The sequence below is a fragment of the Zootoca vivipara genome, chromosome Z1, assembly GCF_965207765.1.
Source record: "Zootoca vivipara chromosome Z1, rZooViv2.hap1.1, whole genome shotgun sequence".
Classification (NCBI taxonomy): Eukaryota; Metazoa; Chordata; class Lepidosauria; order Squamata; family Lacertidae; genus Zootoca; species Zootoca vivipara.
This window is the reverse complement of record NC_142583.1, coordinates 24,601,793-24,623,524: the sequence shown is the minus strand read 5'-3', so window position 1 is coordinate 24,623,524 and position 21,732 is coordinate 24,601,793. Positions and strand designations below refer to the sequence as shown.

The following is a 21,732-nucleotide window of genomic DNA, read 5'->3' as shown; positions in this document are numbered from 1 at the left end:
AGACATTGGCAGGGATTGGAGCTTGCGGATGAATGTGGAAATGTAGAATGGATGTTTCTTTTTTCTGGCTTTGAGTTGACTGTTGTTTCTGTCTGTTTTTGAGAACTGATCCAAGGGACAGGGAAGTCAGTGTGGGCGCCTCTGAGGAAGGCCCTCCTCTACAGCTGCAGCTCAGCGGATTAGGAAGCTTCATCCACAAGGCAACATTACACAAGTAGCCTTTGAACAAAAGTCATAGATACTATTAATGATATGGTAATCCTTAATCGAGCTACCTCCCAGTAGTGATTATACTGACATGGGAAGAATATCTAAGTCGTAAAAGCAGCCCATAACAACACTGCGCTATTGTTCGCCCCAAGCTTGACCACGACTAACTTTTACCAGCATCTCTAACGTCACCTTTCTCCTCCTCCCCCCCCCTCACCATCACCACCCTGATCCTACTTCTTTTTAAGATGGGCTTTTTTTCCTCCTCCCCTAAGTTCCCACACACATTTTGTACCGTCTCAAAATTCACACTGCCAAACGCGTCAAGCGATCATTTCCATCCGAGACCAAAGACCACACAAAGGTTAGTTCTGTAGGTCCCAGTGAAGATGTTTTAATTGGCTGACAAAAGGCACAGTAGATCATTTGACTTGTAAATCCTCTCTCTCTCTCTCTCTCTCTCTCTCTCTCTCTCTCTCTCTCTCTCTCTCTCTCTCTCTCTCTCTCTCAGAGATAACACAGCCGGAATTAGACAAGTCTGGTGTTCACTGTAGTGCTGCACCCAATATTCTCCAGCAAACATTTTTTGACATGAAATGAAGGACTTCAGGAGGCTACAGACAGTACGTATGTTTCTGGACAGCTACCCATTGTTTGCATTTTTGGGCACCTGTTCATAACCAATTTGTAGCCTCTCTTGGCTGCTACTACAGCATCAGTTCTCCTTCCACCCAAACATCTTCTCTTTTTCTGAGACTCCGATCCCAGTGATCCCCTTCTGGAGTTTAAAGTTATCTGGAGAGTCCTCTTACAGATACTCCTGCATACTGAGGTGGAAGAGTGAGGACCAGAGATCAGGCCTTCTAAGTGGTGGCACCCATCTTTGGAATGTCCTCCTTTGGCCTATATAGCTTATTGCTACTCCTTTGAATTTAGCAGTGTCATCCTATACCTTTCTACCCAGAAGTAAATCCTGCTGAGTTCAATGTGATCTTGGTCCCAGATCAATGCATATAGGATTACAATCTTAGACTCCAGGTCTAAGATTCTTTGGCCAGCGCTTTTGACTTTTTTTTTGTTGCTTTCTGCTGGGACTGTAATACGAATACTTTAAAGGTGTTGCTGCTTTTTAATGTTGGCACTTATGCATCTTCGCTCGTTTGGTTTTCATGTTCTGCTCTTTCTTTTTTCATTTTATCAGGCTTCAGTGGTGTTGTTTCAATTGTTTACTGTTTATAGCTGCAAAGAGCCTCAAAAAGTCTCTTGATGAGAAGAGATATGCATTAATAAAATAAAATAATTGAGGATCAAGCTGTGAATGTGAATGCTCTGTGGCTCAGTCAGAACTGGCTAGGTCATCATGACACCACAAACCCAAATTGGAATGAGGTCATATAACTGTGGAGGAAGGTGCACTGCCAACACTTTCACCATCTTCTCTGGCCCCTGGAAAAAAATAAAAAGGGAAGTTTCCTGCTCATAATGTTTTAGCACAAATCATAAAAATAAAATCATAAACCAGAATACCACAGAAAACATATCTATCTTACCATGTTTCAAAGCATAATTTGCTCTAATCTATGTATATATACGGCGTTTCCGTGTGCTGCTCTGGTTCGCCAGAAGCGGCTTTGTCATGCTGGCCACATGACCTGGAAGCTGTACGCCGGCTCCCTTGGCCAATAACGCAAGATGAGCGCCGCAACCCCAGAGTTGGTCACGACTGGACCTAATGGTCAGGGATCCCTTCACCTTTACCTATGCATATATACACACACAGCTTTTCCAACTGTTTAAAATGAATAACATTAATAACAGAATCAACACTAGGAGCACAGATTAATGCGGTCAGACACAGAAACATCTTCAATAAAAAAAAGCTTCACTAAAAAGTATGTCTTACAAACCTTTTGAAAAAGTTGTTCATTTGTCACACTTGCAAACATATTCCCAGTTCAAACAAGAACATTTTCACACAAGACTAAGAACTACCACATTTGACCCACTTTCACATTCTTTCTGCCATCTGTGAGTATTTTCAAAGCATGACAAGTTGGAATAAAAATTGCAAGTGCCTTGTAGCCTCCATGGTAAGGATCAAATTCAAGCCTAGGTTGATTCAACTCTCAAGTGTGAAAACGCTTGAGCTCTTGTGTGTGAAAATGCCCTGAATGTCAAACTTTGTTCAGTACTTAAACACCAATCAAGCTGTCACTGAATGAGGCAAATTGCATTTCCTGAAAATATTAAATGCTATAAAATGCAAACAGATCTTTTAACACACGGCCAGATAGCCTGAACCTGCTCTCGTGGATTATTGCAAAGCTTCTCTGGCGAACAGAAATTGATTGACATATGACAAATTCAAAAAGTCGAGGCTGTAAATTGTGAATCAAACATGGGTATAAACTGGGGATATTTGACATTTCCATCTTCATCAAGGGGGATTCTGTCAAGTAGAAGCTCAAACTCTTCATCAGTAATCTGCACGCCAAACTTGGAACAAACAGGAGTTCGCTGCAGTCACTCATGGAGTTCACATTTGGGTCAGCGGAACCTACAATACCCCAAGCATATGGCTGCCATTAACTCTTTGTTACAGCTTTGGTCCCCAAGATCAAGAGCAGCACGTGAATATCAGAGGTTAATCAGGGTTTTGATCGCTTCAGCTTTCTCTGAGAAAGAAATTCTGCCACAGAAATCCCTCCATTGGTGGTGCACAGAAACAGAAATACCAGCATACTGAGCGATGTGTGATTGTCCCCTTTGAAAAGATATTCATTACACTAAAACACTGGTATCGCTGAAACTAGTTAACTCTGAAAAGGCCTTTTCTTTGGACTGTTTAGCATGAAAGAAAATGTAGAGAAAATGTGAGAGGGTTTCTTTTTTCTTTCTTTTTTCGAGGTTGCAAAAAGCTTCTTACTGCCTTTTTGCAAAGCATTTTCATAATGGCCTTCGATACATTTTGCATACAAATATTTTTAAAGTGCCTGTGTTTATTCACAGGCAAGAAAGTGTTTTCATAAAAACATAATCCATGAAATACCGGCATAAATAGGAATGACTTCAGCGATAATAATGAACAAGGCATTCATTCTCCATTTTGCAGAGCTGATAAGGCAGGGCTGACTTCTGGAGAGCTGGGGAGGACAGGCTTCCTTTCGGGCAAGCCAATGAAAGGGTTTACTTGTGCAATGTGGATTTGTCATTTTGGTCCCACCATTCCCCTTTCCCTGCTGCTCCATATAAATCAACAACCAGAATCAACTTCCCTTCAAATGCATGACATTTAAAACATTTTTTTTTAAGTGAAGTCACGGATTTTGTAGAAGGAACTTCTTCATTTTTTGTTTGTCCTTGTTTACAACATCTGCCCAGTTTGTCCCCCCCCATCAAGTCTATTAAACAGTTAGGAGGAGATAAACAGTTGCTTCATGTATGTGCTGCTTCCACGAATTGGCTATGCTTATTTATTTGATAAATAAATCACAGATTTCTAAACTGCTTCAAAGCCCGAAGCTCTCAAACTGTTTTCCAATGAGATGAAATGAAATGAGATAATACACAAAAGATGCAGGACCTTTCCAGTTGGCCATTTTATTAATGATTTGTGATCATGATGGTATCAGAGCAGTTATACATGATCCTGCTTTTAATGCTGTTTCAGCTTGCAAAGGTTTTAGGGTGCGCATACGGCTTCGTTTCCAATCAGTAAAGGTAAAGGGACCCCTGACCATTAGGTCCAGTCGTGACCGACTCTGGGGTTGCAGCGTTCATCTTGCATTATTGGCTGAGGGAGCCAGCATACAGCTTCCAGGTCATGTGGCCAGCATTACTAAGCCGCTTCTGGCGAACCAGAGCGGCACACAGAAACGCTGTTTACCTTCCTGCTGTAGCGGTACCTATTTATCTACTTGCACTTTGACGTCATTTCGAACTGCTAGGTTGGCAGGAGCTGGGACCGAGCAATGGAAGCTCACCCCGTCGCGGGGGTTTGAACCGCCGACCTTCTGAGCGGCAAGCCCTAAGGCTCTGTGGTTTAACCCACAGTGCCACCCGTATCCCACAATCAGTGCATGTCCCAGTGCATGGAACAATCAGTGCATGTCTCTTAACTTCCTGCAGAAATCATGTAAGTTGTTGTAACACAAATAACCCACTTTATTTTTTCCCTCACTTTTGTTGTGCTACAGTGCCCCTCTAATAATACAGTAACATTGGGGAAGCATTGTAGAACAACTAATAAAGTGAAATTATGTGTAGACACCACCCATGCACTATTATTGCACTGATGCAAAATTGCAGAAGCAGTGGCTTGGGGGTCCCATAGATTAAAAAAAAAACAAGATAAAAAATATACAGACTATAAAATCAATAAAACCCATTTCTAAAGTTTGTACAATTGTACAAACCAATGTTGCTGGTGTATTTATATACCACCTTATTGGCTTACCTTTTTTAAAGATGCTACAGAATTGTTGGGAGAGGTTTGTGGATTAGCCACCCAGAAACACTTGGTGGGGTTTGAGAATTAGCCACTCCTGCTAGGCACACACCTAATAATAATAATAATTGTTATTGTTTTATTTGTACCCCACCCATCTGACTGGGTTAACCCAGCCATTCAGGGTGGCTTCCAACAAATATAAAAACATAGAAATTAAACATTTTAAAACTTCCCTATATAGGGCTGCCTTCAGATGTCTTCTAAAGGTTGTATAGTTACTTATCTCCTTGACATCTGATGGGAGGGCATTCCACAGGGTTGACGCCACTATCAAGAAAGCCCTCTGCCTGGTTCCCTGTAACTTCACTTCTCACAGTGAGGGGCCCACCAGAAGGCCTTCAGAGTTGGACCTTAGTGTCTGGGCTGAATGACGGCGGTGGAGACCTTCAGGTATACAGGGCCGTGGCCATACATACATCCTATTGAACTCAGTGGTCTTACTTCTAAATAGACATATACAATCTCACTGTAAGTTCTCACTGAAATCAATGGGACATAAGTAAAAGGTAAAGATACCCCTGACAGTTAAGTCCAGTCACGGCCTCTCGCTTTACAGGCCGAGGGAGCCGGCATTTGTGCGCTTCTGTAGACAGTTTTTCCAGGTCATGTGGCCAGCATGACTAGGCCGCTTCTGGCAAAGCCAGAGCAGCGCATGGACAAGTAACTTAGTCTGTAGCCAATTGATGATTATGATGACTATTATTAATAATAAAATTTGCATTCTTTTTATTATACGTTGCAATAAGTGCAATCGATTGACACAATGATTTGAGTATTCCAGCCTTTGCCCGCACCCTTCTTTGATCCCCTCTACCCTAACTAGGTAAAGGACCCCTGGACAGTTAAATCCAGTCAAAGGCGACTACGGAGTTGCGGCGCTCATCTCCGCTTTCAGGCCAAGGGAGCTGGCGTTTGTCCACAGACAGCTTTCCGGGTCATGTGGCCAGCATGACTAAACCACTTCTGGCACAACGGAACACCGTGAAAGAAGCCAGAGCACACGGAAATTCCATTTCCCTTCCAACCACAGCAGTACCTATTTATCTACTTGCACTGTGGTGTGCTTTTGAACTGCCAAGTTGGAAGGAGCTGGGATAGAGCAACGGGAGCTCACCCCGTTGCAGGGATTCAAACCGCTGACCTTCTGATCGGCAAGCCCAAAAGGCTTAGTGGTTTAGACCCATGTGCCACTACTAGCACCCCCACACCTACCCATTGCAATAAGGGTCAGAAGGCTGAAGTGGCAGTAGTGATCTGGGTGGTGGGTGGGACCTGCCCAAATGTTGAACGGGCAGATCCACTATGAGACTAATGAAGTTTAAGCTTAAGGGCCCCTAATCCCAGAGGGGCACCAGAAGCTACTTTAGTCCATATGGCTTAAAAATAATGGAGTCTAGTAGACCCAATTTGAGTCAAATGACTCAAATTGATTGTTTGTTGTATGTATTTCAAAAATCCCAAAGTTTGGGAGTCAGGTGTTGTAAAGGTAGAGGGTCGTGGTACAGCAATTTTAAGCAAAATCTGAGACACAGGAGTTTTTTTTTGTTTTAATTGTGGTAATCAGGCATGGAAAAACCCCACTGAAGAAGATAACAGCGGCTACCCAGATCTTGGTGCTTGTTATGAAAGTGCCTCCAAAACAGTTCAAGCTTCAGGGGGCCCCAAATGTACGTCCGTCCTCCGCTGAGCTTGAGGCATAAACCTTCTTGTACTAGAGCCCACTTTATCAGATCTAAGCAATGGGTACTCTGCCATCTAGTGGCAGAAAAATATTCAGCTGTAGCAAAGCTCGGTTGAAATGTAATTTAGGATACCTACTGCTCCTACAAATCCTACAATGTAGGCACATCCCTCCCAGGTATTGGTGACTATATCCATTTTAGATTCTAATATTTGCATTCTTAAATTAAGTTCTACACATTTCCATGTCAGTTTTGATATATATTTTTAATCCTCATGAAAATTCACCAGCATTTTCGTGTGAATTTGTTCCCATATGCACATTGTTTATGCAACATAAATTTTCAGATTTGGATTTTTGATCCTTGTGATTTATTTATTGTTTTAGCCAGCTTTTCATTTATTCTTAACCAGCTCAACTTCATTATAGGCTTGCTAGAAATTTCTAGATTATAGTTTAGTTTATTTGCCAGCTTGTAATTTGACTGATTCCCAACCTGCTTGACTTCATCGTAGGCTTGCTTAAAAAGTAACCAACAGAGACAGGAAAACAAAATGGCACTAGGTTGCTAATTTGCTTCAGCAGCAGCCTATGCAGCCTTTGGATGAAATGTGGAAAGGGAGAAATGAAAAAGGAAAAGGTTACTGCTCAGAAATCACATGCAGAAGTTCTGTTCTATTTATGCTCACCATTCTGTGTGACAGCTTGACACAGAGCAGGTGACGTTATAGACACCCGGGATCTTGGCTCTTTTCCTGAAGTCACATGCATGGCTAATTTTTAAATACGGACACCAGCACAAATTCCCTTATGCAATGCATTTCAGTGCGTCAGATTGGTTGTATGAATTTTCCAATGTATGAACAGTTCACATGAAGCATCACCTTTTGCAGAATATCCATAATGCATTAAATTATGATCCAGACACTGCTTAGCAGTGTCCTTCACATTGTATCCCTTTCCTGCTTCTTTTTCTCTCACTTGCAAACCATCACATATGATGCAGGTAGTCTACATTGCTATACAACCCCCACTGCCACACTATCACTTCCGTCTGTGGGGAAGAATTAAGCAAATCAAGCACCACCACAATCATGTGTCTGCTTGGAGCATATTACATATATGAGTTAGGAAAAAGGGCCATGTCACTGCTTCGCTATGCAAGCAACCAGTGAGTATGTGGCTCAGAGCTTCCAGGTGCCATTTCTGATGATTCTGGGATGTGGGTGGCGCTGTGTTCTAAAGCACTGAGCCTCTTGGGCGCTGTGTTCTAAAGCACTGAGCCTCTTGGGCTAGTAGGAAGGTTGGCAGTTCAAATCCCTGCGACAGGGTAAGCTCCCGTTGCTCTGTCCCAGCTCCTGCCAACCTGGCAGTTTGAAAGCATGCCAGGGCAAGTAGATAAATAGGTACCATGGTGGCAGGAAGGTAAATGGTGTTTCTATGCACTCTGGTTTCTGTCACAGTGTTCTGTTACACCAGTAGCGATTTAGTCATGCTGGCCACATGACCTGGGAAGCTGTCTGTGGACAAATGCCAGCGCCCTTGGTCTGAAAGTGAGATGAGCGCCGCACCCCCATAGTTGCCTTTGACTGGACTTAACTTCCAGGGGTCCTTTACCTTACCTTTTTTAACCTTCTGGTGCTTGTATATATTGCATTGGGACTACGGCAACTAGATGCAATTAAGGACATTACAGGAGTAAGAAAAGCTGAACATTTCTTGATGTGATCATGAATGGTACAGAACTATCAAAGAACATGTTGGCTTTCTTTTGCTTGTCAGTTAAGCAACCTTACTTTGACACTGGTAGGTCTTATTTCCAAATAAAAGCAGTTACAATAAGTGAATTTGGTGTTTTAGACACTTGGACAACTTCACTCCTGCCACAGTCCCAATGCTAGAACATCAAAAGAGATGGTAAATACCAGCATAATCTGAAACTATTAACTTTTTAGCTGCAGGTGCAAAATAGGAGGTGAATGTCTTTGAGGAATGAATGTACATTTTGAAACGGAATTGTGTGGAAGTTTTTTTTGTTTTTTGTTTAACCCCTTATTCATATCTTCCAGAGCCAAGTTAGATAATAGTGATTTTAGCATGGCTAAGATTGAAATCAGTCTCTCTGGAGATGCACTGCAGGGATAATATTACAGTGAATATGTTATAAGGTTATTTCAGGTCACCTGTCTTAGAACAGAGACAGAATCCAGTTGCTACAGCAGTCTGCTGTCCAAGCAGCAGAAGTCCTTGAGTTTTGGCTTTGTACCTTATTATTCAGGTGAAAAGTCAGCCGACCTCAGAAGGCCAGTGCTAAAATAAGCCTGTTTGCTGAGAGATCTACAGGTCAACTCAGGGGAAGTAGTCCCGGGTAAATAAGGTCACCTCTTCACAACAAAACTCCCTTTAATTAACCATATCCTTCCCATCACTGAAACCGCATTGATATGGGGTGACAAAACGTAATGGATGGCAGGACTCCTGTACCTTTAAAGATTGCATCGAAGAGCTTTGGCTACCTTAGAATGACAAACTGTTCCCACTTTTGTACAACTGCTTAAAGTGCAAGAACTCTCATGCATGAAAAGTTGAAACAAAATAAAAAAATTCTTCCCAGTAGCACCTTAGAGACCAACAAAGTTTGTCATTGGTATGAGCTTTCATGTGCATGCACACTTCTTCAGAAAAGTTGGCTGTGATGATCTGTAAGAGATGCCCAACATATTTAAAGTAGCTCTATGCAATAAAGAAAAGGGCTTTTATAATGCAGAGATAGGAAATCAGAGCAACACGTAGCCTGAAATTTTGTTAAACATGAAGAACTTCCTTTGGCCATTTTTTTCTATAGTTGTACCACTACTTTGCATAGCAGTGGTGTCTATGTTATCTACTTTGCACTGGAAGCTAAAGTGGAAAACCGGTTCACAAGTAGAGCACAAGTTGACAACAGTGCTGTCTAAACTTTTCCTATTCCTTTCTTTTGCGCCATCCACAAAGGTGTTTACTTGATACACTTTGGTTTCCATGCTTTTTCCTCCCTGCACATGCCGCAGGTGAAAAGAGAAGGAAGTGGTGATTGTGCTTCTTGTTTATACCACCCACTGCCAGAATCTCCTACATCTATTTTCAAATGGACACACCATGGAGTAATGCAGAACCAATCTGCAATGAGCTTTTTAAAAAACTTTCAGTGGCAAAAAATATGCATTGGCTTCTGTGTGGACTGTGTAGAAAAAATGTAGTCAACATTGATTCTAGAATACTGTACAATGTTGTGTGCACACAGCCTGAGCCTCTTTTGTGAAAATCCCTGTCCAGCAAACAATGCAAAGAAGGATCTGAAGCGGCATACTCACCATAAATTTAAAACACATTTAAAATGCATTTCCTCCCAAAGAATCATGAGAACTGTAGTTGCCCCTCACAGAGCTACAATTCCCACCACCCGTAACAAAATAGTCATACCGTGGATCCCGAATGCCTTGGCTCCCGAACGGCGCAAACCCGGAAGTGAGTGCTCCGGTTTGTGAACATTATTTGGAACCCAAAAGTCCAACAGAGCTTCTGCAGCTTTGGTTTCCGAACATTTTGGAAGTTGAACGGACTTCCGGAATGGATTCCATTCGACTTCCAAGGTACGATGGTAGTTTCCAGGATTTTTTTGGTGTGTGTGTGTGTGTGTGTGTGTGTGTGTGTGTGTGTGTGTAGAGGATTGTACTTTAAATGTATGCTGTATACACAGTATAAGAATATTTTATAGTTGTTGCCACCTGTCTGTCTCAAGAGACAATGGAGTGCCCCTCTGGGAGGTGAAGTCAAACCACTGCGTTAGCAGCACTGGAGGAACCTCCCCAGGGTGGAAGCCAGGGCAGTATGCATAGAGGTCCTGGCTGCCCAGATGACATCAGCCTTGCTGATATGTTCCAAAGGAAAGCAGAGCAATATGTTTGGCACCAGCTTCATTGCAGAAGTTGCCGGAAGGAGGCGTACAAGGTGGCATCCAACCATCTTAGGAACTCCACTCCAGATTTGTGTAGGGTTTACTCCTTAGCCTTTTCCTCTCCTGAATATATTCTGCAAGGCAGCAGTGGTTTAGGGTCAGAGTTTTCCTTCTCCTAGATGAGCTGCATTCCCAGGTTGATAAGCCTACATCCACAAGATCCATGATGTCAGGCAGTGACCGGAATATACTGTATACAAGCACCTCCTGTACTTATAGTTCATATTTTGGGTTACGAACTTTCCATTTCCTAGTCATATGCTCCTGGAGCCTCCCACCAGCCTCCTTTCCACCTAAAAGGTGACACCTGCCTTCTGATCACAAGCAGTGGTTCTCCTTTCAAGGTACTACCAGGAAAAGAGCATTAACTCCTCCTCACTACATCCATGAATGGAGAGAAACTGCTGGCATGAGAAAGACTCTCTCACAGTGGAACTTTAAAGCTGCAGCTCTGCGCTTTGCAAGAAAACTCATCGGTCTCCCTTCATATTCTAATTCCAGGATCAGCATCTTAAATATGGGCGCACACTCCTCACTTCATTACTTTTCAGAGTTCACCATGCACAATAAGTAAATTATGAAGGCAAAAACATACAGCACTTGCTTTTCATGGGCAAGGGTACAAGTTGACAGTTAAAGGATCTCTGCAGATGAGCTGGGACAGGTCTCTACCCCAGACACTGGTGAGCTGCTGCCAGCCAGAGTAGGCAATAGAGAATTAGAAAGACAAAGCAAAGGGCGTATGAAAACACAATCTTAATTATACCAAATTGGAAATATAAGCAGATGAATGGAGGACAGGGCTATCAGTGGCTACTAGCTTGTTCAGGTCTAGGGAGTGCATAATAAAGAACCTGATCTGATCTGGCTATTAGCCATGTCTGTGTTCTACTTCCAAAATTTAATAAATAAATAAAAAGAAATGCGAGGCAGTGTGTGGTGGGTTTACAAACTGAAAATAATGTTTGGGTGCAACGATTCAGATAGGTAGCCGTGTTGGTCTGACGCAGTAGAAATATATATATATATATATATATATATCGTCCAGTATATATTGTCCAGTAGCACCTTAGAGACCAACTATTTGTTATTTATATGAGCTTTCGTGTGCATGCACACTTCTTCAGATACGTTGCTACTGGGTGCAACGAGTGCGACCCAGTAGCAAGGACATGGGCCGGGAAGATCCTGAATCCATCCTCGGGCATATACATCTTCAGTCAATCACTGTATATCTCAGCTTCCCCTAGCCTACCTCATAAGGCTGCTGTGCAGGCTAAAAAACGGAACCCCACCTCCTGAGCTCTTTGGAGGAAGAAGGGCGGGTTTATGTTATTTCACATGTTGTAACAGCACGCACAGCCTCGCGCGCCATTTCGTACCTCTCCTTGCGCTTCTCCTCGTCAGAACTTCGGTCGCCCCCGTGGAAGGGTTAACTCTTCCGTCCAGAGTGTCAGTTTCGCCCCCCCCCCGCCCTCCACCGCCAGGGCAGCCCCGTGTGCTATTAATAATAGCGCGAGCACATGTCGTGACATTGCGCTCTCCAACAGGGAGCAGCAGATAACTTTACTTTGCCCTTGCCGAGACGTCCCCCTCGCCAGGGCTGCCCCTTCAGGGGAGAGCAGCATGGCGGCTTTGCCCCGGTGCCCTCGCCTCACGGGGGGGTCCCAGCCAATGTGCGCGCGGAACGGCCCCCGGCCGGCCCCCTCAGGCTATCGCGAGACCCAGGGGGGGAGTTATAAATAGTTGGAAAAGGGTAAGGGTCCGTCCATTTGGTGCTTTAGGTTGGGGGGCGCAGCTGGGTGGGGAGGTGCCTGTTGACAGCTCCTCCATTACCAAAAAAAGAATATAAATAATAAGAAATAAGAAAAGAGGAGGGGGCGGTTGGTTTGTCACTCTGACTTGCCTCCACCATGTCTGAACAAGCTCTCAGTTTCCTTAAGGACTTCTTGGCTGGTGGGATTGCTGCTGCCATTTCCAAAACTGCCGTAGCACCTATTGAAAGAGTGAAACTGCTGCTACAGGTAAGGAGGTTGGAGTTCATAATTTGGTGTGCTTGCACATGCACAAAATAAGCTGCCCAAAAAGTCAACCTGCACCAGTTCCTGGAAAGGTTGCATCTTCTGTGGACCTAAAAGTAAATGGCAGGGGCATTCTTTCCAGGTTGACAAGGGCAACAAGTTGTCTAGTAAATATATAGTATATATATATATATGCTTAGAACTTCATACGCCCTTTGTTAGAAGTAGTGATGGTTTGGTGATGGCAATGCCTTAGGTTTGCTGCCCTCAAGAGCTGTTGCTCGGCTGTATCTCTAAGGAAAGGATCTTCCTGTGACTCAGGAGTGGAGCAGGAATTCTACTGTCAGATGGGCTCGAGCTTGAAGTGACTAAATATGGAAACTCCAGTTGTGCAGTTCTGATTGCACAAGACCAGCGCAGCTCTTTTTTCCTTGCTCTGTTTATAGCACAGATCTGCAAGTGTGTTGAGCATTGGGGGAAATGCCTTGAAATCTTGGGTGCTTTATTCTTTTCTTTTCAGTGTGTGCTTGCACGTACATGGCAGATGGCCATTAAGTCCAATGACTTGTTAAAAAAAAGACACTAAAAAACTATTGTAAAAGGAACGGTGTTTTGTACCATATATGTATGTATGGTGTTTTGTACCATATATGTATCAAGGAACTAAGCTGGGGGGAAAGTGCTATTTTCTACTAGGATCAGTGGCTTGATAGCTAACTGGAGGTCAACTGAAGGACATGAGCTCTTGGGAGGGCCATATAAATGGAAGAATGACTTCTTACATATGTAGCCTTTAATATTGCATATGCTACCAAATCACCATAGTTTTTTAAAAAAGAAAGTGTTGCATATTAGAGAAAATCAAGCTAGCCCATAGCCTATCAAGAACTTCATATGTGTGGGGGGTGGGGATTGTTCGATTGGAAGGAGGAGCAATTACAGTTCTTCCACTTTCCATTTCTAATGCTCAAGTAAGTTATTATAGTTACACCTTATGTGCAGCTGTTATGCCCTGGTGTTGTAGCAAGTGATGCTAATCTCAAGCAGATGGTCAGCTTTGGCACCAAACAGTAATCAAACATAAAGCTGCAGGTGCAAAGATAGGAATGGCTATTTCTTCCAATTTAGAGGTTGTGTATAATGTGGCACAATGATTTTCCTTCCTTCCTTCCTTCCTTCCTTCCTTCCTTCCTTCCTTCCTTCCTTCCTTCCTTCCCTCCTTCCCACCTCCATCTCTCTTTCTTCCCATCCCTTTTCTTCCTTTAACAGGTCCAGCATGCCAGCCAACAGATCACAGCTGATAAGCAGTACAAGGGGATCATGGACTGTGTAGTACGGATCCCCAAAGAGCAGGGCATCATTTCCTTCTGGAGAGGCAACTTGGCCAATGTCATCCGGTACTTCCCCACCCAGGCCCTCAACTTTGCCTTCAAGGACAAGTACAAGCAGATCTTCCTTGGGGGTGTGGACAGGCACAAGCAGTTCTGGCGTTACTTTGCTGGAAACTTGGCCTCTGGGGGTGCTGCAGGAGCAACTTCTCTCTGCTTCGTTTACCCGCTGGATTTTGCCAGGACCAGGCTAGCTGCTGATGTGGGCAAAGGGGCAAGCGAGAGGCAGTTCTCTGGGCTGGGCAACTGTATTGCCAAAATCTACAAATCTGATGGCCTGAAGGGTCTCTACCAGGGATTCAATGTTTCAGTCCAGGGCATCATCATCTACAGAGCAGCGTATTTTGGCGTCTATGATACAGCTAAGGGTAAGAAAGGGAAGCCGCTTGAGGTTCGTAGAGTAGCAAAACACAGCCTAGATTCTGTGAGTTATAGTGTTTTCCCTGAATGTAGAATGTGAAATATTTAAACATTTTCCCAAAATAGGGTTCTTCTTGATTCTGTAGGTTGGTAAGTATTTTTAATTACCAGGACAGGTTTGGAATGTGCTTTATCTTTCTCCCTTCTCTTAGAAAGAAAACAGAACAGTTTTTAAATGTCCACCTCCTCATCCAAGTATTTTCAAAGATTTATAATGGGTAAAATTTGTCTTATATGTAGTTATGAGCTAACTTCATAAGTATGCACTGATTAGTAAGGTTCTTTTAATTGCCAGCATAGGAAATCAGGCAGCCCTTCCCATGCCCCATTACTCAGATACCTATCCTACCCTTGTTGTGACTCTCATCATACAAGCTTCTTAGTCTCCTTCAACAAAGCATCTCTTAATCTTTGCCCAACTGGCCAAGAGGTCAGTACATATAGATATTCTAGACATGAAGCTAAATATTCCCATCTAGTAAAAAAAATACCTTTCTTTAGGTTCCCAATCAGTTGTTGAGCTCTGGCAGTAGAAGCAATTCCCTAAAAGTGCCATTGTAGTGTAATAGTTCAAGTGCTGGATTTGAACTGTGAATATGTGGGCTTAAGTACCGAGTGAGACTTTGGGAGTGGCCTAAATTCATGGGGCTGTTAGGATAAAGTGAGATAGCCCCATGTTTGCCACCTGAGCTTGTTGGAGGAAGGCTAGGATGTTAATTGAGTGGACTACTCAGTGTCTACGTATATCTGAGGGTGGCTTAACTGTTTGGTTGACAACCCCAAACTTTCCTGTAACTAAGGATTGTATGAATGCACTTGCTGTTTGTTCCATCTATACATTCCAGGCACTGAAAACACAACAGCATCTGTGTATATGTACGTCTTCCCAAAGTAGCATGCAAAATGACTTGCCTTGGAATTCTGCTGCAGCTGCCGATGTCTAGAATAATAGAATCTTAAGAGTTGGAAGGGACCCAAGGGTCATCTAGTCCAACCCCCTGCAATGCAGGAATCTCTATCATGTGACTTGGATTGATTGGGTGTAAAACAAAACTTAACTGGCATGATTGGTCTTGCTTGAGATAGAATTGATAAAGTGGTACTGATAACACCCTCCCCCCTCTCTCTTCCTCTTCCTTCTCCTGTCATTGGGTAATCTACTCCCAATGGTAGGTATGATGCCTGATCCAAAGAATGTACATATCATGGTAAGCTGGATGATAGCACAGACCGTTACTGCAGTAGCTGGGCTGGTGTCTTACCCCTTTGACACTGTCCGACGTAGGATGATGATGCAGTCTGGCAGGAAAGGAGGTAAGAAAATAACCCTACATTTTTGTAATGTTGCAAAAAAAAAAATTTCCTCCATTTTAAATTCTCAAGGGAAGGTAGAAGCCTTAAAAACCAAGTACTTTTCCTTCTTAAGAGGTCAGATTGAAACAGAGACACAGATGCAATTGACTGTAATTGTTATTATTATTGACGCAGTTTCCTTGAACAATGCCATTTGATTTTATATTGCAGCTTTTCTGTTTGGTGTATGTTTACATTTTGTAGTAAAGTGCATTAATAGTACAGTGCCATTTCTGTTCTGCAGTCTTTGGGCAAGTTATATTTATCTATATTTGTCCTGTTTCATAGTACTGAGTTTTAGTATGCATGTATGCAAATCAAAGGGAGGAATGTTCTTTCACTTTCAGAATGTGGTGACACATTTGAATGTGTTTTTTTTGTGCTGCTGCTGGTGAAATTATAGTTTCACTGTCCTCCTTCTGAAGCAAGTAAAGAGCAGAGAACTGCATTCCAGGTCTTGGGAGGGTGGGGAATTAAGGCAGTATTGTGATGGTCTTTTTCTCCAGGTAATGTAACTATGTTTTACCTGTCCATGTTTGTCTTCCACAGCTGATATCATGTACAGAGGCACAATCGACTGCTGGAAGAAGATAGCTAAAGATGAAGGGGGCAAGGCTTTCTTCAAAGGCGCCTGGTCCAATGTGTTGAGAGGCATGGGCGGTGCTTTTGTATTGGTCTTGTATGATGAGATCAAGAAATACGTCTAAGACTCAAATGGCTTGATTCAAATGAAAGTTCTCTTTTGTAAGGTACCTACATGTGGTTTAACGGGCAACAAAATATTTCCTAGGGAAATAGAGATGGCTTTCGTGGGTTAAATCCAATTCAGAGACCTGGTTGCAGCATTGTAAGATAGATCAATGGTTTGTTCATTAGATCACAGCCAAACTCTTTTGTATGGAGAAACGAAAGAGGCACCTGTATATATAAATATATTTGACAAAGATCCATTAATATATTCCTATATTTAAGTGCGTTTCCTGAAGGCGGCTAGTTACACAGTATTCAGATAACTAGAAATGTGACTTCAATAAATACTATTTAAATCAAAGCTCTGCCAATTTTCTTTTCCTGCATCATGGCACATACTTGGTAAAGGTAGCTTCAAAGACTGTGGAAAAAAATGGGTGTGTTACCTTGCATCTGTGCCACCCACAAAACTACAACCATGTGAATGGTTCTGACCTGTGTATGTCAAACACTGCCAAAAATGTGTCATGGGAAGTACAGTCATATAGGGTTGAAGCCCAAGTCCTTTAAGTAAACAAACTACAGAAAGTGAAGTACGATTTCAATGGATTTCTGTCTGTAATTTCTCTGGATTAAAATCTGGCAATCACTTTTTTGCTGCTTAAAATTGTGTAACATGAATTATGCAAGTTTTATCTCTTGTGCTTAATCATTGGTGAAGATATATTGGTGAAGATAGCATATATACATTTTTTTAAAAGGTTTTAGTTTTAGCTTCTGTCCTCCCTTGGCACTTGTTGGAAGTTTGTGGACGAAGATTAAGTGTGGGCAGGTGTTGTCGTACCTGTATAGCTAGAACGGACCTGTTCTCACAAGAAAACCAGACAGGCTCAAATGAGGGCAGGCAAGAATATGAGAATCCCAGTAGGTACTTTTTATGAAGCTGGAAAATAATCAACAATTCTGAGAAGACAGTCTAGGGAGAAGAGAGGAAATGCATGTAAGAACAAGATAGACATCAAATAAATAAAAATATTTTTGAAACAACTTCCAACTACTTTAAGGGGAAACTGCATGAAAACCATAATAGGCAGCTGAAGACTTATCTGAAATTTAATATATGAAGAGCAAGAAAATGGGGGAAGTGAGGAAGAAAACATTTTTTAAAAAACCCAAACAAAAACAAAACCTGATCTTAAATGCCCTGATCAAATAATTACTGGAAAACAAAGGAAAATAACTTTCTTTAAAAAAGAGACTTGCAGGATAATTCTATGCATGCCTGGCTTGAAGTCCCACTGAATTTAGTGGATTCATTCAACAGTTACTAGCTATAGGGATGCCGCCTAAAGCACTTGTGATATCCTTCTTATTCAGACTAGACACATAGAAACCAATGGCGAAAGATTTTAGGTCAGTTATGAATAGGGCAGTTCACTGTCTCCTGTCCTATAATCTGCATTTACACACGTGAGAGTATGTGTTGAGGTAATGGGATACAGCACCATAACACACCCAAAATGGCATGTGGCCTGCTAGAGGGTTGGGTCAAAGGCGAATGTGGCCCTTGGGCAAAATGCAAGCTAGAACCTCCCCCCCCCCAACTACTATTACACATGCTGTAATGAACCAACCCAGATAAACACTGCAATTCCATTTATTTCTGCACTAAGAACAAAATCGTCTTGTGTTTTTACTGTAAGTATTTGTTGAACATGTGGCAAAATGCTATCATCAAATACAACGGGCCATTTGTTATACTTGCCTACCACGACACATGTAACAATCTAGCGATCTCGTTGAAAAAGTCTTCCAATGCTTAAGACAGGGGTCAGCAAACTTTTTCAGCAGGGGGCTGGTCCACTGTCCCTCAGACTTTGTGGGGGGGGGCAGACTGTATTTTGAAAAATATATATGAATGAATGCCTATGCCCCACAAATAACCCAGAGATGCATTTTAAATAAAAGCACACATTCTACTCATGTAAAAACACGCTGATTCCTGGACCATCCACGGGCTGGATTTAGAAGGCGATTGGGCCGGATCTGGCCCCCGGGCCTTAGTTTGCCTATCCATGGCTTAAGAGGAATCTTGCCTGTGACACACTTGGTGCAGTGCCCTGTAACGTCATTGGCACCATTGTCAAGTGTTGCTTTTATTTTGCTTTTGTAACTAAAAGAAGCAGAAGCAGCATCTTGAAGCTGATGGAAAATTAATCAGTAATAGACTATTTTTAACTCCTGCCACAATGGATTATAGATTAGCACTTTGTGGTCTGCAGTTCTGGTTCAAATTGCTTAGCATAAATGTCTTGGGATCTGTTTTTCGTCATTCTCTCTATGCCTGCGATTCAGGCTAGAACCTTGATGATTATATAGCAAGAGGAGCTCCATCCATACACAAGAAAAAGGTCTCAGCAGGCTTGTCCAAGCCCCAAGGTATATCAAAGTGCAATTTTTTAAAGACACCCTTTTTTATATATACAAAAATATTAAACACAACTGTTTATACATGCAGCACGTGCCTAATTCACCCACATCTTCTGTGATTAAAAACAGTACCAGGGCTTACACCATGCTCTTCCAAAGGCCATTTTGGCCAAATTTGATGTGAGATGGAAGATGCTGGAGCAGAGGGAGCTTAGAGCAGGCATCCCCAAACTGCAGCCCTCCAGATGTTTTGGCCTACAACTCCCATGATCCCTAGCTAACAGGACCAGTGGTCAGGGATGATGGGAATTGTAGTCCAAAACATCTGGAGGGCTGAAGTTTGGGGATGCCTGGCTTACAGGAAGGAAACAGAAGAGACTGCCAATGGCCTATCTGGTTCAGCATCCTGTTCTCACAGAGGCCACCTGATGCCCATGGGGAGCCAAAAAGCAGGATCTGAGCACAACACCAACCTCCCCAGTTGTGATTCCCAGCATTCAGGAGCATACTGTCTCCAACAGTGGAGGCAGAACAGAGCCATTTTGGCTAGTACCGTATTTCACCGCATAATGGTCGCCACCGCATAATAGCCCATTTTTGGGCCCTAAAATCTGTCCCAAAGCATTCACCGCATTATAGTCAGAGGGCATTATCAGCATGCATTCTTTGTACTAGCCCAATCCATGCCTTCCGAGTTCCCATGTTCAGGCGTGTCACCCCACCCCGAGCAGCTTCAAAGGCTCCCACAATACACAAAGTGGAGCTTTACTTGTACCAGCCTATTATGAATACGTTTTGTGTTTATAAGCAGTTATCCTAGGATATTTTTGGTAGTCCTGACAAACAGTTCTTGGTTCCATACCAAATGACAGCTGGGAAGAGATTTCTAAAAAGACACGGGATGAGACAATCTTGAAGCAGCATCGCATCATGAATTGGACAACCCAGTTGGGGTTGGTTTTGCTTCTAACCCTTGCTTGCTCTGCTGCCAGACAGAGGCCTCTGAAGGCAGCCAACTTGCAGGTGCTGGGGTAAGAGGGAGTGTTTCCTGTTCAGAGAAAGTCTTAAAATCAGAAAGGCAGACTGCTAATCATGCATCCAAACAATGGCAAAACAATCCTATTATGAGAGTTGTACAAATGATGTGTTGCCATTTGGCAATGTGCAAGTTAACAGAGCAGTGTGCTTCCTGTAGTAAATGCAGTAATTGCATTCGCTACATGGAGATTAGCTTGGAATGGAGGCAGTAAAATCAAATATTTACCAAAGGGCTGCTACAACTGTTGTTTGTTTCCTACACAGGCAAAAATATAAAGAAATCCTTTGTTGGAAATGGAAGAACATGCCAACCATCCACCTCCTTTTCAACCCTCAGCTGCCTTCTTCACAATTAGAGGTTTTCCACTTTCGCTGTAAGCCACAGACGTTATATGTGCTTGAAAGCAAAAAATGACACCTCACAGTAGCCAACAACTCTAGGCATGATTCAGAAAGTTCTTCTACAGCATAGAGAATGGCCGTTCAAGTAAAAAACAAAAAACAAAAAAAACCCAAAGTTCCCTGTGCCTGTTTTGCTATCTGACATTTGAGTATTTTATCCGAATAAGATTTCTAGATTGAGTCCACTAAATCTCTTGAAATGTCATCTTCAATCCTTGGCCTCTTCGATGCATTTTTCAGGATCATAATCATCAAGATGTTTGTTAATTCTGAGCGATACACTGATTGAAGACCGGCCTAAGAGCATTCTGCCAAATTAAGTGCCTCCATAGGCCTCATAATAGCAATGTACAGCACACTTTAGCCTAAAACAAGAAAGGAGCAAATTATGATGCACTATTATGCTGATGCACAGCTTTCAGCTGCCCTAGTTTCTGGCAATCCTTCCCTGATTTCAAATTAGAGAGGCTCTCTGCTAATTAGGAGCTGTGGACATGATTAGAAGGGAGAAGGAGATTTCAAATCTGCAACCCAGCATTGAAAACTTCTGAATGAAAGTGAGCCTTCAGTTTTCCAAGTCATTGCGGCCCAGGCCTTACCTTGGTAGGAAAAATGTGGATACTGTTCTCATTTTAACACAGGTTTATTATTTGGCTCAGGGCTGGCCCAATACATTTTGGCACCAGAGTCAGACCCCCCAAATGGAGCCACCCCACCATCCTTGCCTGTGAAGATGGGGGTCAGAAGATCTGCATTAGGAACAAGGGTGGTGGGGAAAAAAGAAAGATTGACATTGAGATCTGCTGCCCTGGTGGCGGTTGCTTCACCTCATCTCATGGACCCAATTGTCAAAGTTAAGCACTTGTGAGAACCATTCAGCAAGAACAAGACATGTTTGACTAACCTACAAAAAGTCAATGGGCCTTAAACACGCTTAGCTATGGCCAGCTGCTAAATTGTGTCATTAATAAAAATTTGTACAAGACACTAGGAGTTAGTTACTGATGGATGCAAACAGAGATTTGCAAAGCTGATGTATGTAAAGCTAGAATTTTGAAGTCATAGTGACTGCATTACCATCAGATGGTAGGTAGGCGATGCTCTCTTTCTATGCTTCCTTTTTTTTATTTTTTAGAAAAACACCTTACAATAAGAAAACTAGTACAGCCATACCTCGGTTTAAGTACGCTTCGGTTTGAGTACTTTCAGTTTAAGTACTCTGTGGACCTGTCTGGAACGGATTAATCCACTTTCCATTACTTTCAATGGGAAAGTTACAGGTAGGTAGCCGTGCTAGTCTGACGTAGTCGAAACAAATTTTTTTAAAAAATTGCTTCTAGTAGCACCTTAGAGACAAACTAAGTTTGTCATAGGTATGAGCTTTCGTATCTGAAGAAGTGTGCATGCACACGAAAGCTCATACCTATGACAAACTTAGTTGGTCTCTGAGGTGCTACTGGAAGCATTTTTTTTGTTTTATGCTTCAATGGGAAAGTTCACTTCAGGTTAAGTATGCTTCAGGTTAAGTGCAGACTTCCGGAACCGATTGTGTACTTAAACCGAGGTACCACTGTACCACTGAAGGTTGGGAT

At 42.6% G+C, this 21,732-nt stretch overlaps 1 protein-coding gene and 1 long non-coding RNA gene across 3 annotated transcripts; one reads left to right on the top strand and one right to left on the bottom strand.

Moving 5' to 3' along the window:
• Window positions 1-588: 588 nt before the first annotated feature.
• LOC148687307 (uncharacterized) lies at window positions 589-12,019 on the bottom strand. Of its 2 annotated transcripts, XR_015947881.1 has the most exons (3): window positions 11,781-12,019; window positions 4,667-4,769; window positions 589-1,656 (listed from the first exon to the last, which is right to left on the bottom strand). It is a non-coding gene; the product is annotated as an uncharacterized LOC148687307 (long non-coding RNA). The 2 variants fall into 2 exon arrangements; XR_015947880.1 differs by lacking the exon at window positions 4,667-4,769 and having other exon boundaries at window positions 11,781-12,006.
• Window positions 12,020-12,164: 145 nt separating this feature from the next.
• On the top strand, window positions 12,165-16,631 carry SLC25A4 (solute carrier family 25 member 4). The gene is made up of 4 exons (XM_035113016.3): window positions 12,165-12,422; window positions 13,689-14,175; window positions 15,401-15,541; window positions 16,130-16,631. Exons 1-4 carry the CDS (start codon window positions 12,312-12,314, stop codon window positions 16,285-16,287), a joined length of 897 nt encoding a protein of 298 aa, XP_034968907.1. The 5' UTR covers window positions 12,165-12,311; the 3' UTR covers window positions 16,288-16,631.
• The last annotated feature ends 5,101 nt before the right edge of the window (window positions 16,632-21,732 follow it).

Bases quoted from the DNA above. Each gene is read 5' to 3' on its own strand.
- SLC25A4 (XM_035113016.3), top strand. From the start codon at position 12,312: ATGTCTGAACAAGCTCTCAGTTTCCTTAAGGACTTCTTGGCTGGTGGG. The intron at 12,423-13,688 runs GTAAGGAGGTTG...TTCCTTTAACAG, and splicing joins GAGTGAAACTGCTGCTACAG to GTCCAGCATGCCAGCCAACA. The intron at 15,542-16,129 runs GTAAGAAAATAA...TGTCTTCCACAG, and splicing joins GCAGTCTGGCAGGAAAGGAG to CTGATATCATGTACAGAGGC.